The 18,474-nt window shown below is 36.7% G+C and overlaps 1 protein-coding gene across 2 annotated transcripts in view; it reads right to left on the bottom strand.

The window, feature by feature from the left end:
* Positions 1-2,141: 2,141 nt before the first annotated feature.
* Positions 2,142-18,474, bottom strand: part of ITM2B (integral membrane protein 2B) — a 35,300-nt gene continuing 18,967 nt past the window's right edge. The window contains exons 2-6 of one of the 2 annotated variants that reach the window (XM_044668230.1): positions 10,721-10,849; positions 6,166-6,369; positions 5,357-5,467; positions 4,926-5,076; positions 2,142-2,910 (exon numbers count right to left, since the gene is read on the bottom strand). In XM_044668230.1, the coding sequence (XP_044524165.1) occupies positions 2,825-2,910; positions 4,926-5,076; positions 5,357-5,467; positions 6,166-6,369; positions 10,721-10,849 (681 nt within the window). In that variant the 3' untranslated portion in view covers positions 2,142-2,824. Of the gene's footprint in view, positions 2,911-4,925; positions 5,077-5,356; positions 5,468-6,165; positions 6,373-10,720; positions 10,850-18,474 lie in introns of both variants that reach the window. The other variant, XM_044668229.1, reaches the window with a different exon arrangement.

Genomic DNA, 18,474 nt, shown 5'->3' with positions numbered 1-18,474 from the left:
ACACCTAGCAGATTGGCTAAAATGAAAGAAGGGGAGAATAATGAATGTTGGAGGGGATGTGGCAAAATTGGGACATTAATGCATTGCTGGTGGAGTTGTGAACTGATCCAACCATTCTGGCTGGCAATTTGGAACTATCCTCAAAGGGCTATAAAAGAATGCCTGCCCTTTGATCCAGCCATACCATTGTTGGGTTTGTACCCCAAAGAGATCATAGATAAACAGACTTTTATGAAAATATTTATAGCTGCGCTTTTTGTGGTGGTAAAGAACTGGAAAAGGAGGGTATGTCCTTCAATTGGGGAATGGCTGAACAAACTGTGGTATATGCTGGTGATGGAATACTATTGTGCTCAAAGGAATAATAAACTGGAGGAGTTCCATGTGAACTGGAAAGACCTCCGGGAACTGATGCAGAGCGATAGGAGCAGAGTCAGAAGAACACTGTACTCAGAGATTGATATACTATGGTAAAATCAAATGTAATGGACCTCTGTACCAGCAGAAAGCAATGACACAGGACAATTCTGAGGGATTTATGGTAAAGAACGCTACCCACATTCAGAGGAAGAACTACAGGAGAGAAAACATGTAAGAAAAACAACTGCTTGAACGCATGGGCTGAGGAGGACATGATTGGGGATGTAGACTCGAAACTACCACACCAATGCAACTATGAACAATTTGGAAATAGGTCTTGAACAAGGACACATGTTAAAACAGTGGAAATGTGTATCGGCTATGGGTGGGGTGACGGTGGGGGTGAAGGGGAAAGTAGGAGCTTGAATCATGTAACCATGTCAAAAATTAATATTCATAAATGATTTAAAAAAAACTATCAATCCCAACCTCTCCAAAGCACCTTCTCCCCCACAAACACACAGGTACTTTTTAAAAATTAAATTAATTCTGTACATGTTAATATAATTTCTATTAATTGTTTTCTGACATTTTGTCATCCTGCTGCCCATCTTTCTCCCCAAGAGAGAAGGTAATATATATGGGTTGTAAATGTATTATCATGCAATATGTATTTCCATGCTCATCATGTGAAAGAAGACAGATATTTCTTATACTAGAGAAAAATTTATAGAGGAAATAAAGTGAATGGAATGCTTCAAAAAAAAAAAAAAGAATGCATACCCTTTGATTCAGCAATACCACTGCTGGGTTTGTACCCCAAAGAGATAATAAGGAAAAATGTACATAAATATTCAGTCACCCTCTTTGGGGTGGCAAAAAATTGGAAAATGACAGGGTGTCCCTTGACAAGGTGGGGAATGGCTAAACAAATTGTGGTATCTGTTGGTGATGGAATACTGTTATGCTGTAAGGAATGATGATCTGGAGGAATTCCATGTGAACTGGGAGAACCTCAATGAACTGATGTAGAGTGAAATGAGCAGAACCAGGAGAATAATGTACACAGAAAGTAAAACGTTGTGGAACAATCCAATGTAATGGACTTTGCTCCTGAAAGACTTATGGGAAAGAATGTTAACCACACTGAGAGAAAGAACTATGGGAGTAGAAATGCAAAAGCAAAACACATGACATCACTTATCACATGTATATATGGGTATGTGATTTGGGATCTAGGCTTTAAAAGACTGCTCTATAGTGAAAATGAATAATATGGAAATAGGTATCAAGTGATAACATTTGTACAACCCAGTGGAATTGCTTGTCGGCTCTGGGAAGGGGGGGGGAAGAGGGAAGGGAAAGGAAATGAATCATGTAAACATGGGGGGAAAAAAGTTACTAAAAAGCTTTCCCAAGGTCTGGAAAGTATTCTAACTACTCAGGGAAAATACTGCTTTAACATATGTAACCTATATTAAACTGTCTAACGTCCCAAGCAGGGAAGATGGAAAGGAGGGAGGGAGGGAATTTGGACTCAAAATTTTACAAAGGGATGCCGAAAATTATTTTTACATACAATTAGGAAAAGATAATTTTGAAGAAAAATGCTTCAGATACAGAAACATCTTGTATTTGCTGTGGTCAGAGCCGCTGAACATCAAAGAGTGCAAATTTTGTTTTCAAACTATGCTTATTCCTTTCTGTGGCTGGTTTCTGTCATATGAAGCCAATGTTGCTAATGATTTTTTAGTGTGGGGGAAGAAAAAAAGCACAAGTCCTTTAGACAAACAATTTTGTAAGATTTATATTCCTTCCATTGCACATACATGGGTTATATACAAATTAGTAACACAAGTTACTGCTTAAATTCCATACATTTTCTGAATCATTCTTACAGCAGGTGCTTAGTATACTAAAACATCAAGTTGGAAATCATAACCTAAAGAGTTAAATATGACACTGAAAATACTGCACATTTTAATTGGAGTAAAATTCAAACGCATGTTTAAATGCTGTAACAAACTAGGTAGCAGAGTAAGTAACAATGACAAAAGGCTACTACAGCTCACCTTGGATGTATGCAGTTAAGATTTCCCACTCCCCTTCCCTTAAAGGAGCAAAGTAAAAACATAAAAATCCTGACAAATGTCTTAAAGAAATTTTATTTTCCTTAATACTTAAGGCCTGTCACATGAAATGTACTAATATCTATGACTTTATACAATTACTAAGTCAAATATAAAAGAAACCACACTTGTGGGGCAGGCGGGGGAGAAGGCAAGAATGATTCTTTGAATTTACTGCTTTTAATTATTGTATTATGAGATGAAAAGACAATAGAGCCCTGCTTGCTACTTAGATGAAAAAAGATTTTTAAAAAGAATCACTGCACAAAATACAAAGGGTGGGATTATACTGCTGTATTAAAATTCTTCACAAGAATTGTGTTTTTCATTTCTGTTCATGCACAAATGCGTGTCTCCACAGCAAAACTGTTTTCAAAGTGCCGGATCTTGATGCAATTGTCAGCTTCCCGTTTTTGAATACCTACATGGGGAAGAAAAAATGATTAAAGCCTTTCTGACCTTATATATATCTACATTTAATTTTACAAGCATTTACCAAGTCCCTGCCATGTGCCATTGCTGCTCTGGGTGATGGGGATATCCAGTCACAAAATGAAACCAGCTTTGCCCTAAATGATCTCTCTCCACAAATCTTTGGTCAGTGACTAAGCACCACATTTTAGAACTGAGAAGAATGAGAGTGGGTTGGTGAGGAGGATGGTGGTTAGAAAACCATTTACTGTCAAAGATCCGGCCTTCAAGAAACCAAATGTTATTTCCCCTTTTTGCACTTTCTATTTTCACTAGACTGAACAAGTTCCTAAAGATTACATTAAGACACCAATCTAGAAACTCTTTCCCAATAAAATGGAACAGATATTTTTTGTATTTGTATTTTGTTTTTGAAGTTAATCTTTTCTGTTTGGCTGTCAGGTAGATTACTGAATGAGAACTGCTTTTACCCTCTTCCCAGAGGAAAGTGCTTCTCTACAAAGTGTATAGACTGGTCACCTCCCTGGCTCAGAGTCACCCCACTCTTACTTGGCTCACTCTGTGCCTGTATTAGGCTAGTATTAGGCCAGATAATCATCAATGGATCCATCCCTGACTACTGAAAAAAAAAAGACCACATTCTTTAGCCAAGTCAAGACCTTTCTTTTTTTTTTTTTAAATGTCCATAGCAACACACAAAAACGGTTGCTAACAAAGTGTGAAGAGGTTATTATCTGCACTTCCATGTTCTGACCTTGTACCATGGTTATTGATTAGCAATATCTTATTAGATTGTAAAACTCAATTAGGGCAAGAACTCATTCTTGTTCTTCTTTGGATAAGCTGCCTATCAGATATTTATTGAATGAAAACTCCCTGTAAAAAATGAATTATAACAGCTATTGCTATGTGATTATTTTAATTCAAGGACCCAAGGAAGCAGATCACTTGTTAACAAGCAGAAGAATTTCCCCACTATTTCAACAGATGGATGGGCAAAGTCTCCCATTTTAGCCTAGTGGATAAGATGGAGGCTGCATGATAATGCAATTAGAGGAATTTAGAACCTGTTGAATGACCAGAGTGGCCATAATTATGTTGCTGTCACTTGCAATAAAGGCTTGACCCTGATTCTGCTTTAACATTTGTGTATATATATATACATACACAAATATATACAAATACATACAAATATATACATAAATATATATAAATACATATATATACATATACATATACATATATATATATATATGTCAGAGACAGGCCTCCTACAGATCTCAATTAGCTAGAACAATAAATCCATAAAAGACAGAGAAGTGGTTTTTAATCCCCATTTTATAGCTGGGTAAAGTGAGGCAGGGGGAATCTAATAAACTTGTCCCATGCTACAATGCATTGGTAGAAGATAAGTATCCAAAAATGGGACTTTGGGTGAGGAAATCAAACTACTTCAAAAGGTTCTCACCAAGGGCAATATTCAGAAGGAAAAATTGGCTCCATATGCAAAGAATTCTCAATTCCAGATGCTTGAACATCCACTTGAGAAGCTGTTCATATATGGCATTGTAAGGATGGCAAGAACCTTTGAAATGGAGCCACATCAAAACTGGCTGGAGTGGGCAACCAAGAGAGCACAGAGTAGAAAGAGGGGAAGAAACACAGGCATCGGCACTTTGTGTAGGCACCTTGAGGCTCGAGGTGGCTAGGTGGTTTAGTGGATTTAAAGCCAAGTCTGGAGAGGGGGGTCCTGAGTTCAAATCTGGTCTCAGACACTTGCTAGCTGCGCGACCCTGGACAAGTCACTTAAACCATTCTTCTGCCTTGGAACTGATACGCAGTAGTATTGATTTTAGGGTAGAAGGTATGGGTTTATACAATAAAATATTTAATTTTAATTTCTAAAAGCCTTTAGGTTTTTAATCTGAATATAATTCAATTATACATGAAGTTCCAAAATGGTGACTTTCCTACCAATGCCAAAGGCATCAAAGAAGTATTCACCTTTAATGGTTTCTCTGCGCTGCAGTTTGTAAGTTTCCTTGCCGTGGCACAGACGATAAATAAAGAAACCCAACTGATCGACATTTTCAATTCGGTCAGTGATGATCATATGCTCATGAATCAGATAGGACTGAGGCAAATAGGTTCCAGCCTACATTTAAAAAAAGAATAGAAATATATCAGCACACTCTCTCTGGGGAAATAAAAATAACAATCAGAATTCTCAGTCTTTATAGGTTAGCTGACTTTTAAGTTTCTCAATACACACATCAGAAACGACAAAACCATGGAACTAGAATAAACCCTCAGCTGTTAAAGCATTATTTCCTTTGCAAAATTCAGAACTGTTTTAATGGAAAGATGGTTTCCTGAAGTGAATCTCTTACCTTTCCATCCCCTAAATCCATGGTAGAATTAAGAATGTTCTTTACCTTGATGTTGATGAGCAACTCCAGTAAGTTTTTGGGAGGCATCACAATGGAAGTATTCAAAGGAATCACATAGCATTTATCCAAATTAAGGTCGAGATAGGCTGTAAGTTTCTGGAAGGGAAAAATAAAGGAGTATTTTAGTCACATTATTTAAATATTTATAGTATTAGCAGAAACTACATTTTAATATTTTACACTGAGCTGACTTTAGAAAATGTAAAAGAGGTTCTCACTCATAATAAATCACTCTGCTTAAATGAATTTGGAATTTAGTGGGATAGGGAGAGAGGAACAAGTATAAAAAGAACAAAATTTATTTTTATGCAGTAGCAGTCAACATTCTGTATCTCCATTTAATCAGTGAAGACTAGTCAAGTTACATTCAACAATAGTTGACAATAAGGCCTCTCATTTTCCTTTTTTTTTTTTTTTAAATGTTAGATGAAGGTGATTGCCCCAAACTCTAAATTTTTTCTGTAAATAATACACTGGTTTGGGGAGAATAGCCAAGAAGTAGGCAATAAAGAAGGTATTTTCTGGCTGGCATTTAAGAGGAAACCCAGGCCCCACTAAAAAGGTACAAACACCCTCAGGTTACAAGGTTAATTAATTCATACATAATGAATCAAAACCTTTCCCTGTATCTTTTGGAGGCAGAATAAATTTAGTTCATTAAGAAAAATATTGAGGCTCTAAGTAACATGGTACTATATTATCAAATAAGTGAACCATTTTAATTAGAAACTGTAGAGGTATAAAGTTAATGAAATAAATGATAGGCCTTTTCCAGCTCAGAATGGGTGGCTCACCTTGTGAAAGTCATGAACGATGTTGGCAGGATCACTATCAGCAAACTCTGGGACAGGCACGCTGATGAATTCCACATTATCTTCCTCAAGGATCTTAATATTTTCTTCAATTGTCTGGAAGCGTGCAGCTGGAGCATTTGCAGAGGGCTCGTTTAGGATCAAGTCATCTTTGATGTATTTTATTCCACAGTAGTAGACATCATCCTGCTGCAACGAGTTTAAAATCACCTCAGTGACTCACTGGGAGACTCAGCTTTAAAAACCTAAGTATTACTTAAGCTAGCCCTTCTAACTAAATAGTATTTTTGCTTGCAAACTCTTATTTCAAGATGTCAAATAGGACAGATTAATTATAGATATTCAGCACATTTTTCTTTAATATCAGATTTTAAAGTAGAAATCCAGTTTAAAATTGTTAGGAGCAGGGTTTGGGTTCTACTTGTTTTTTTTCCCCTCCTCAAACTTGATGGAAAGAGAATTTAAAAAGCAATTATTGGGGGCAGCTGGGTAGCTCAGTGGATTGAGAGCCAGGCCTAGAGACGGGAGGTCCTAGGTTCAAATCCGACCTCAGACACTTCCCAGCTGTGTGACCCTGGGCAAGTCACTTGACCCCCATTGCCTACCCTTACCAATCTTCCACCTATAAGTCAATACACAGAAGTTAAGGGCTTAAAATTAAAAAAAAAAAAAAAAAAAAAAAAAAAAAGCAATTATTCATCCGATGACAGGTAAATTTAAAGGGAACACACACAAAAGCATGCCCCGCCTGAATAATTCATAATACATTTTCATAAAGATGTGTTCCAAAACGATGGATATTTTCTAGAAGGGAAAAAAGACTTTTTCAAGTTTTCAAGTATTTAGCATTTGTATGGGCTCAAGTCTGCTGTTTCTCCTCTTGGCCTACTACCAAAAGATTTTTTTTTTTTGAATGCTATCTGTGAAATGATGTATGTGTGTGGAATACTTTTTATAAGGCTTGTTCTTACTAAATTATGTTGAGTCTAAAATGAAAAAATAAAGAAGGTTCTTCATAAAGTAAAAATGTTTTTCATATTTCAGATGCTGTAACTGTTTGGAAACTAAGTGAATATTAATTTCACTTTCTTTCTTTCTTTATTTATTTTTAATTAGGAAAAATTTAAACTAAGGAATATTGACAATACTATTAAGCCTCTCCGTATTTAATGCATTTTTCTACAAGATGGAGGAAAGAAAAAGGTCAAAAGAAAATGACCAGAGACCCTGCCCTTAAGTAGCTCACAGTCTATTACACTGAGAGACTTCAGAGGGGCAACTGGTTAAGGGCTCTGGACCCAGAGTGAAGAAAACCTGTGTTCAAATCTTGCCTCACTCCTATGAATTGTGTGACCTCAAAGTAAGTCATTTAACCCATTTGCCTCAGTTTCCTCATCTGTAAAATGGGGATAATAGCAGTGCCTACTTCCCAGGGTGGTTGTGATGATCAAATGAGGTAATAATTGTAAAATGCTATATGAATGTTAGCTATTATGTTTAAAAAAACTTTCAAATCCTATTTAAAAAGTATTAAAGTTAGGAAGCAGTACTGATTTTTTCTTGGAAATAAAAGGATATTCTACTTAAAAGTTTCTGAAAACAAATTACTTAATTTTAGTAAAAGAGAGTCATGCAGCTTACCATCCACCCAATTATTTGAGGTGAATTCTGAGTTCTCCTAGGTGAAGCCTTGAGAATCCCTGAGTAATACTCTAATAGCAAGCCCTCATTTTATGCATGAAGAAAGCAAGGCCAGGGAGGTTCTGATTTGATCAAATGAACAGTTACTTTATGAAAGAAGTGGGAATAGAATACAGGTCTCCTGACTCACCATCCATCAGCTTTTGTATTTTTACTGAGATACATCTCCATAGTTACTGGTGCTCCAGGGCTGTTTGCAATCTTATGGCTCCTCTTCATTAAAGGATATTTTATACATAGAGTCATTATTAAACTATTAGAACCCAGGCAACCAGAGCAAGAATTTCCCAGGACTGGGAAAGCAGGGCTCTTCTTTGTGGAACCATGAAGGTTTCAGAAAGAAAGTCCAGTAAAGAAGTTTAGGGGATTTAAGCTATCATTCCTGAACTGATGTGTCTGTTACTGATGAAAGATGATTTTTTTTTCATAAACTATTTTCAATGAAGTTTTGATGAAGATTTGAAGAGCCTGAAAGCCATTAAGAGACAGCCTAAGGCAAGGGTCCTTCATCTGAGATCAATGAAATTGTTTTAAAAAATAGTTTGATATTTTGAAAATATAAAATATTTTCATATTTTCATAACTGTTTAGTTTCCTTGGAAATCCTATTTCCTTGGTATATATAGTTAGTTCCCTTGGTAATCCTATACTTTTATTTAACCCTTACCTTCCATCTTAAAATCAGTATTGATTCTAAGGCAGAAGAGTTGTAAAGGGCTAAGCAACAAAGGTCAAGTGACTTGCCCAGTATTACACAAGCAGGAAGTATCTGAGCCCATATTTGAACCCAGGACCTCCTGTCTCTAGGCCTGTTTCTCAATCCACTGAACCACCCAGCTGCCCCGCAATCCTATAATATTTAAAGATATACTTCTGATAAAGGATCTATAAGCTTTACTAGATTTCCAAAGGAGCTTTTGCCTCAAACTTTATTTATTTTCCCTGTACTTTCTTTTTTCTCTGACCTGAAAACCTTTAATTAATTAATTTAGAATATTTTTCCATGGTTACACAATTCATGTTCTTTCTCTCCCCTCCTCCCACCCCTTCCCAGAGTCAACGTGCAATTCCACTGGGTTTTACATGTGTCATTGATCAAGACCTACTTCCATATTATTAATATTTGCATTAGGGTGATCGCTTAGAGTCTATATCCCCAATGGATCAAAAAAATTTTTAAGTGCTGACCTAGGAAATAATAGGGTAAACATACAAATAAAACCTATCATTTTGCAGGGATCCACCTTACTTGTTACATACTGATATACTAAGAGCACTAGCATAAGACAGAAACTCCTGGGTTGAAAACTAGAGGCGAACACAAGTATATTCACACTTAGACCTGGATGGGATCTCAGAGAATGCCCTGTCTGAGCCCTTCATCTCAAGGCTCAGGGAACCCAGGGAAGACCCAACATCATTCGAGGGACCGATTTGGCATCTGAATCTAGGTCCTCTGTCTCCAAATCCACTATTCCTTCCACTCATCACTGTATCAGTAAATAAGTCCTAATCTCTTTCATTCCAATACCCTAGGAAACAAACAGAATGCACTTTAGGAAATCTATACCTATCCAGTAGCTGAATTCCACAAACACCCCATATTTTCTTTAAATTGCACATATTTCTCTGTTCAAAGTAGATCTACTTTAGTCATTAGGGACATAGATTTAAGGCTGGAAGGAATTTCAGAGACCATCTAGTCTAACTCTCATTTCACAGATAGGAAAACTAAGACCTAGGGAGGTTAAGTGATGGTCCAAGGTCATAAATGTCAGGTCAGGATTTGAATCCATTTCCTCCAATTAAGAGTTAATGTTTAATACATTGTATTTTAAAATATATGTTTCTGGGGGCAGCTGGATAGCTCAGTGGATTGAGAGCTGGGAGGTCCTAAGTTCAAATCTGGCCTCAAACACTTCCTAGCTGTGTGACCCTGGGCAAGTCACTTAACCCCCATTGCCTAGCCCTTACAACTCTTCTGCCTTGGAACCAATACATAGTATTGATTCTAAGGTGTAAGGTAAGAGTTTAAACAAATATATGTCCCTGAATTTAATAATGTTAAGATATGAGTTCTATTATAATTTTTAGTCACGTTTACTCAAAATTTATTTTTTCCCTCTGAGAAAGAACCTAGTTATTAAAGAACTGCTATCAAGAAAAGTATATTATAAGATGGATAGAAAATTTGCAAATTATAGAAATTATTATAGTTCTGATCTTAAATTGTCATTGCCATTGAAAACTCTGTTTATAATGAACTTTTTTTATAGTTATAATAAACTTTTAAAAACTACTTTATTCCAGGAACACTGCTGGCACAGTAAATGCTTTAGAGAAAGAATAAACCAATCATGGAGGAGGAAAAAAAGTACAGGATGCCAAGATACTCTGAACCTAAGAAAATCTGACTGCTGAGAGGAAGCCTAAACTGGGAGCCTACCCAACATCTCCCAAGTCACAGGCTGTCAATACTACAAAGACTTGGGCTGATTTGTTCAGCTGGCAGTTGAAAAAACTGTCCCACTCCCCCTAAACTACCAAATACTGTAAAATAGGAAGGATATTCTAATTGAAAAAAAAAATGTTTCAAGAATTTCTGCTCTCCATTTCAAGAATACACAGTATAGTTTTTGCTTTCAGGGATTGCTTTATGAATTTAGTCAAATTGTTGTTGGGGGATTGATTAAAGAGAGCCTTAAAATAGAACCAGGAGTGTGGTGAAAGGCCACATAGCCAAAGCGGAGAATGACACCACAGGAAGTCAATAACAGCTTTCCCAAAAACACAGAGAGGGAAGAGAGGGCACCCTAGGGATTCTATCCCTACTTACCTGAAATGCAAAATATTTGTACAGGTATGCCCCTCCAAGGATTACTCCAGCGAGCATGAATGCAAGCCCAAAGCACATGCACCAACACCAGGCTCTTCTCTGGCGAACTGGTACCACTTCATCTGTATCCTAATCAGGAAACAAGGGCAAGGGGACATTGTTATATCTCTTCTTAGAAACCCAATCTTAGTACTGGAAGGAAGATCCCTTAAGACACTTAGACCAACCTCCCATTTTAATGAGAAGTGAACCTGAGAACCAAATGACGTGTTGTCTATAAGACTAGCTGTAACCATGAGTTATATAACAGGAGCTAGTATTATTATTGCCCAAACACATCTTGGTTCCAGAAATGAGTCTCCTGACCCTTGTTAATCTCTTTTTCTCCCCCTATTCTATAATGCTGCCTCCTTCATAAGGCATGTATTTGTGGAAAGAAAATAGCACACCTGTCCTGTTCCTGGCTTATTGCAGCTGATCTGCAGAAGCAATACATTTCCATGGATGACTTTTAATAATATATACTGTCTTGTAATACTTTTAAGGTCAAAAAACCCCTAAAAAGCTAATAGGGAAAGGCATTGATAGTTCTATTGCCAAGATTGAAATTAAGGGTAAACATATTGTTGCCTTCTCAATGGGTAGAGGAGAATCAGGAGGAAGGGAGATAATTTGAAACTTGAAATTAAAAAAAATGAAAATTAGAAATGTTTTTATAGGTAACTGAGAAATATTTGACAAAATAAATAAAAATATAAACAGGGGGGGAAAGGGTAAACATCTCAAAATGAAAATATGAAGAACTGAAAATTATCAATTCAACTGATAGTGCATCATACCCCATTATTATTTTGTACCAGAAATACAGCATTTCTTTTTTTTGTTAATTTATATAAGGGCAAGAGAAAGAACAGGATTCACAAGGAGGGAATATAACAATTTCAGTGTCAAAAACATGTTAAACTCACTTGTCTAGAATTAGTTGTGCAATATCACCACACCACTCAAAAAATTCTAAGAACATTAAGTTGGCTTTAAGGATGGATTTGTATTTGTCTTTGCAGACTGAAAAGCAACAAGACAAAGACACAAGGAAAGAGGGGAAATCAGGTAGAAGAAAGGTTCAATAAATGGAGAATGGGATGAAATAAATTTACTGTATCTCCAGATCAAAGCTAGAGAATCATTACATCCTAGTTACTTAGCTCAAAAATATTATGAAAATGAACTTCCCCAGTACTTATGAAGATTCATGTAAGCCAGTTGGCATGAATGGCAGAATTGTGAAATTATATTTCCATTAAGCAAATTAATAACCCAGGATTATGATTCAGAAATAGGGTAGATGAGATGATATGGGAAGTCTCCCTCCCAACTGCACTTTCCAGCCACTCTTGATCAATGCCTAATTACAATAGCTCACATTTCATCAATCAATTAATAAGTAAACATTCATTAATGCTTGTCAGGCACTGCACTTCATGCTGGGGCCACAAAAACAAGAGCCTACCCTCAGAGTTTACAGTTTAGCTAGAAGAGAAAATATGCACCTATATAGGTATATGTAAAATAAATATAAAATGGTTTAGGGGTAGAGGGAAGGCACTAGAAGCTGGAGGGATCAGCAAAGATGTCATGGAGAAGGTGGTTCTTGAGCTAAAGGATGAAGGAGTTGTAGATTCTGAGAAATTCAAGCAAGGACAGACTGCGTACCAGGGCACAGATGTACAAAACAACACAAGAAGGAGAGGACAGAGGCAGGGAGGTTTTCACAACAGCAAGAATGATGGTAGTGATTAGACGCAGAAGGAGATATGAATGTAAGAGATGTTGTTAAGAACAAACAAGATTTGGCAACCAACTGGTTAAGTGGAGTGAGAGAAGGTAAGGAGTTCATGTTTATTCTGTTGGTGAATCTAGGTGATCCAAAAGATAAGTGCTAGCTGTGTGACCCTGGGTAAGTCGCTTAATCCCCACTATATAACCCTTACCCTCTTCTGCCTTGGAACCAATACAGAGAGAGTATTGATTCTAAGATGGAAGGTAGGGAGAGAAGGAGAGAGAGAGAGAGAGGGAGGGAGGGAGGGAGGGAGGAAGGAAGGAAGAAAGAAGTTTCCTGGAAACAGGGATATTGGGGGGGAAAGGAAGAATTTGAGGCGAATGACACAATTTTGTTTTGGATACATTCAGTTTGAGACAGCTAGACTACAGGACATCTGGTTTAAAAGGTCCAAAGAAAAATGGTGATGTAAGAGTTGGAACTTAAAAGATTAGGATTTATAGCCTTGTGAGTCACTGATATGATCATTAAACCAATATGAGTAATGAGGTAATAAAGAAGAGAGTATAATAATAACAACAATTAACAGCTAACATTTATATAGCACTTTAATGTTTGGGATGCCTTTTCATTTTCTCTTTTAGAATAAACATGTAAAGCAGATGCTAGTTATTACCTCCATTTTACAGTTGGGAACACTGAGGCCAAGGGTAGTTAAGTGATCACCCAGGATCACACAGCTTAGTAAGCATTAGGGGAAGGAGAGAGAGAGAGAATCTGAAAAACTGTCCCTTGACCTAGAGGTACTTGAAATTTGATTGAGAACACAATAGTTACATACATAAAACAACTGAATACAACCTATTATATAATACTAATATGAGATCTCTTGGTGCTAAATAAAAGAACTCTATAGGAGTTCATAAGCTAGAAGTATTAGTGTAGACTAGAAGAATTTCAGCTGGACCTTGAAGTGTAGGTAGGAATCAGGTTCTTGGAGCAGAAAAAAACACTAAGGAAGGGGGAAGAGTGACCAGAAGCCTTTGAGAGCTAAGGATGGGTAGGGGCAGGGCAGGTTCTGGAGAACCTGGAATTGCACCATGAAGAATCTGTACTCATTCAAACAATAAGCATTCAACAAGAGACTACTATGTGCCAGGCACCATGCTAGATGATGGAGATATACAAAGGCATAAATGACAGTCCATGTCCACAAGTGGTTTTTGACCTAATGGAGGGCAGGGTAGGGAAGGGTGATGACAGTTATATAAATAATGACAGATTCAAGGTAGAAGAATGCAAAGGAGAAAAATGTCAATGGGAGATAAAAACAGTATAAAAAAGAATTAATCATGTAAGAAAAAAGAATTCCCATATCTAGGGGAAAATATAAGGCTTCCCTAGAGTCATTAGGATTTGCTTAAAACTTAATTACATCTCTTTTGCTGAGGAAGTACAAGGGGGGGGAAAGACCATTTTAGGACCATTTAACTTTTATAGAACGGCTCATACCACAAGGAAGGCAGAAGGCATGCATACTAAACATTGTCAAAGCTGAGCCACCTTAAAGATCCCAGGCAACAGCTATTAAAAAAAAGAAACCCCCCAAACCCCATCCATCTCACCTTTAAAGTGAACTGAACAAAACATATAATTGCCTAGATTCTGACTAGATTTTTCATGTCTCTAATATAGCAATTTTTATTTTTCTCAGTAGTACCAATATCACTCTTCAGCCAAATAATGCCAATCATAAATTTTCAAATACATTTTGGAAGGCAATTTAGTTTATAGGTTGGTAGCTTATTTATGAAGATCTCTTATCTAGCCACCTTCAGGATCTGCAAGAATCAAGGACCAAATTCTGTTTTTAAAAAAGGAGAAGGAAATTGCATTCATACAGTACACAACAGCATTGTGTTAAGTATGTTTTTTTACAAAAATAATTTCATTTGATCCTCCCAACAACACTATAAAATAGATGCTTTCCCCATTTTACAACTGAAGAAATTGAGGCAAATAGTTATTAAGTGATTTAACCAGGGCCGTGGGGCTACTGTGTCAGGTCTGATTTGAACTCAGGTCTTCAAGACTCCAGGTCTGAGACCTTGCTGTATAAGAGTCTCTCTCTAACAGTTTAAATAAATGTCATGGATGCTACCCACTAAAGTTCTTACTTTATTCAAAAGGGGACATCTCCAGGGTCTATTTTCCCACATTATTTGGACAATTTTATGATGCTTAATGATCTTTCCCAGGTTGTGCCAAATAAAAACAAGATGTGCTGCCACGGTAAGGAATTTTAAAAAGCAAATACAAATCAAAATACATATAAGTTTAGGATCATTTAAAGTTAGGGGAAAAAGCCCTGCCCACCCACTTCTATAATTTCTAAAGGCACCTCTAAAATTATAGCTCAGTAATTGGTAATCATAATTATGACCTTTAATTATGAAAAAAGACTAAATTAGATTCAGTATATTTTACTAAAATACATAATTCATTTTAGACCCCCCCCCCCCATAAGTAGAGATTAAACATAATAGCAAGGCAGCCAGGCCAATTAGCTAGAGTGCTAGCCCTGAGATTGATGAGACTCAATCCTTCCTTTGATATACACTAAATATATGACCATGGGCAAAATCAATTATCTTCTCTTAAAGCAAATCCTGAAGACTCTAAGTTATAGAAATGAGATGCCAATTTGGAAGGAGGCTCCATTTTCCAGTTTCCTAGATCAATACATATAATCTAAGCAGAGATTTCTGCCTTTTCTTCACTAATTTCACCCCTGGCCCCAAAAAAAGGCTTGGTACAAAAAGCTGGTAAGCTTCAGTTATCTAGGAGAGTGATTACCAAAAAAAGATTTATTAAGAACAAAAATCATCTACACATTACCATCCCTTACATTTACAGGCAACTTATTATATATATATATGTATATATATATATAGTAGGTAAATAAAAATATAAGGTAGGTCCAGCAGGTTTAGATCTGCTCTGGGGGAGGAAGTTTCCAGACTAGGGAGTTCCCTATCAGATCACAAATCAGGTCCAGGTTTACTATATATGCTTGTAATACAAACTGACACATCTTAGATGAATAAAATAGCTCCTAGGTGCTTTCCAACTGTTTTAATAATGTTCCTTTGCAAGTCATTCAGGTGTCATTAATGGCTCACGGAAATAGGAGAATTTAGAGAATTTGCTCTCTTTATAAGAGAAAGGAGAGTTAGGAATAGACTCTAAGTCTTTTTAAAATTCAGGAGAAAGAGTACCAGCTCAGCGTCCCAGGAACACTTAAGTTCAGAACTGGCCTCAGACACTTACTAGCTGTGTGACCCTGAGTAAGTCACTTAAACTCTCTTTGTCTCAGATTCTTTATCTGTAGAATGGCGATAATAATAGCATCTGCCTCTCAAGGCTGTTGTCAGGATCAACTGGGATGATACTTAACATAGTGTCTGGTTCATTAAGCACTGTTAGCTATTATTGCCATTAAACATTTATTAAAGCACCTACTATGCGCCAGGCATTGTGCAAAGAGCTAGGCAAATTCTCTTGGAAACAATGCCATCATCTGACATCATACCACTCTTAGCCAAGGAAAACATAAGTGAAATAAAGGGTAAATTCAGTTACAGCATTTCTGTTAGTTCATATTTAGGTCACCTCAACCATTTCCCTAAAGGTCTTCAGGAATGTGTCATCAATTATAAATCTAACCCAGGTTAAAAAGGAAAAAAAACCCTAGCCGTTTCATATTTTTTCCCCTCTGTTCTCAAACTAACAGGTAACTTCATATCTCTAGGCACTTCTATTTAGGTCTTCTTTATAGGTTGAATTTTTAAAGGAAATTTTTTTTTCTAACTTCTCAGGAAACCTACTTTATAATATTATGGTAGATTAAACCAACATTTCAGGATGCAGAACATCTGAGGCCAAATATATTTCTAGGGTTGAAAAGAAAAGAGCAGTTTTCTCTTATATAAACCAACAGGAATGAGACTATTTGACTTGGAGGGAAAAGCATATAAAAATAATGATGTGGTCAGATGATAGATCATAATATTTAATAATTAATAAAAATATTTAATAAGTAATTAATAATGGCTGGCAGCTACATGGTAGTTTAAGATCTGTGAAACACTTTCCAAATATTATCTCACTTGAGTCTCAAAGCAACTCTTGGAGGGAGGTATTCTTATTTGCATCATTTTACAGATAGGAATACTGAAGCAGATAGTAATCGTGACTTGCCCAAGGTCATTTAGCTAGGAAAAGTCTGTTTTTGTACTTAAGGTGTTCTTGACCAAAGTGTAGCACTCTATCCACTGTAATTAAATCACAACCTAAGGCCCTGAACTAATAATGTACCTTTAATATAATTTTTATTTTATTTTTTAAAAAATATTTTCCCATGGTTACATGATTCATGTTTGCTTCCTCCCTCTCCTGGAGCTAACAAACAATATCACTGGGTTATACATGTATTATCATCCAGAACCTATTTCCATATTATTCATTTTTGTAATAAGAGTAATCTTCTAAACTCCAAATCCTATACCCATATTAACAAGTAATAAATCAAATGTTTTCTTCTGTATTTCTAGCCTATATGTGGATAGCATTCTTTCTCATGAGTCCTTGGGATTATCCTGGATCATTGCAATATAATGGATCTTTTAAAGAAAGTCAAATTCCTTAAAAAGATCTGGGACATTTAAAAATACAGTCAAGTGAGAACCAAAACATCTTCCTGAGTATACTTTTAGGCTCACCACAGTGGACTTCTTTGAATCCCTGCTCTTCTTCTAACCATGGCTGGTCAAAGTCAACCTGACTATCTCTCTTCATCTTTGTTCAACACGACCCTTTTTCCAGAGCCAGATCTTGCCTCTTTGTTCTTTTTGTTTCTTTAGACTGAATAATTTCCTATTTCTCCATATTCACAATTAAAACTGAACTTTCCCTCCCTCCTTCTGTGGCATACCCTTTTTCCAGGGCCAGATCTTGCTTCTGTCTTTGTTCTTTTTGTTTCTTTTGATAATTTCCTATTTCTCCATGTTCACAATTAGAACTGAACTTTCTCATTCTCCTTCTGTGGCATCTGCTTTGCACATATTTAAACTCTACCAACTCTACTGTCATCCATCTATTCAGTGTCACGTTACACAATGGAGAAGACCCTGGGTTCTCAAAAGGCCACATTTCAGGTAACCTACTTTAAGCTATTATAATATATTGAACCAATATCTCAGGATACAGAACACTATGAGTTAAATGTCTGTCTGACCTCAAACTTTATGGGTCCTATCTAAGCTGCAAAGGTTTAGGGCAGGGTTGGCAATGAACTCTATCATCTGATGACCACTAAGAATAGCTGGCATTTGTTGCATTTGTATTCTCACATGCTGGAGTTACAAAGAAAGACCAAAAAAAAGTCCTTGCCTTCAAGGATTCTACATACTAATAAAGGAAACAAGTAAATAAGTAGGTATGTAAGAGAAATACAGAGTACACTGAAGCTGATCTCAGAGGGGAAAGGCACCAGGAGATGGAAGAGTCTGAGGAGGACTTCCTGCAGAAGATGGGCTTTAAATTTGATCTTGAAGGGAGGTAGGAAAACTAAGATGTAAGGATAAAAGAGTATTCGAGTATTCTAGGCATTGGGTAGGTGGGGGAAGGTTAGGGGACAACAGCCATATAAAGGCACCTTCAGGGAACGATATTAAGCCAGTCAGTGTTTGCCGTATCTTAACAGTGTGTGTATAGGGGACTAAAGAGGTGTTTAGGAGGCCAGTAGAAAATGTTAACTGGAAAAGGCACAGAACTATTAAATAGTCAGAAAAATCACTCTTTAATTAAGGAAAAGAGTTAAGCTCTAAAATTTAGGTCTCCTGGCAGAGTTGTGAGTTATTAACCCAAACAGAGTCCCCTGACTCTGGCAGCTCTGGTCACTAAACTCCTGGGA

The sequence above is a fragment of the Gracilinanus agilis genome, chromosome 3, assembly GCF_016433145.1.
Source record: "Gracilinanus agilis isolate LMUSP501 chromosome 3, AgileGrace, whole genome shotgun sequence".
NCBI lineage: Eukaryota > Metazoa > Chordata > Mammalia > Didelphimorphia > Didelphidae > Gracilinanus > Gracilinanus agilis.
This window is presented reverse-complemented; position numbering and strand designations above follow the sequence as displayed.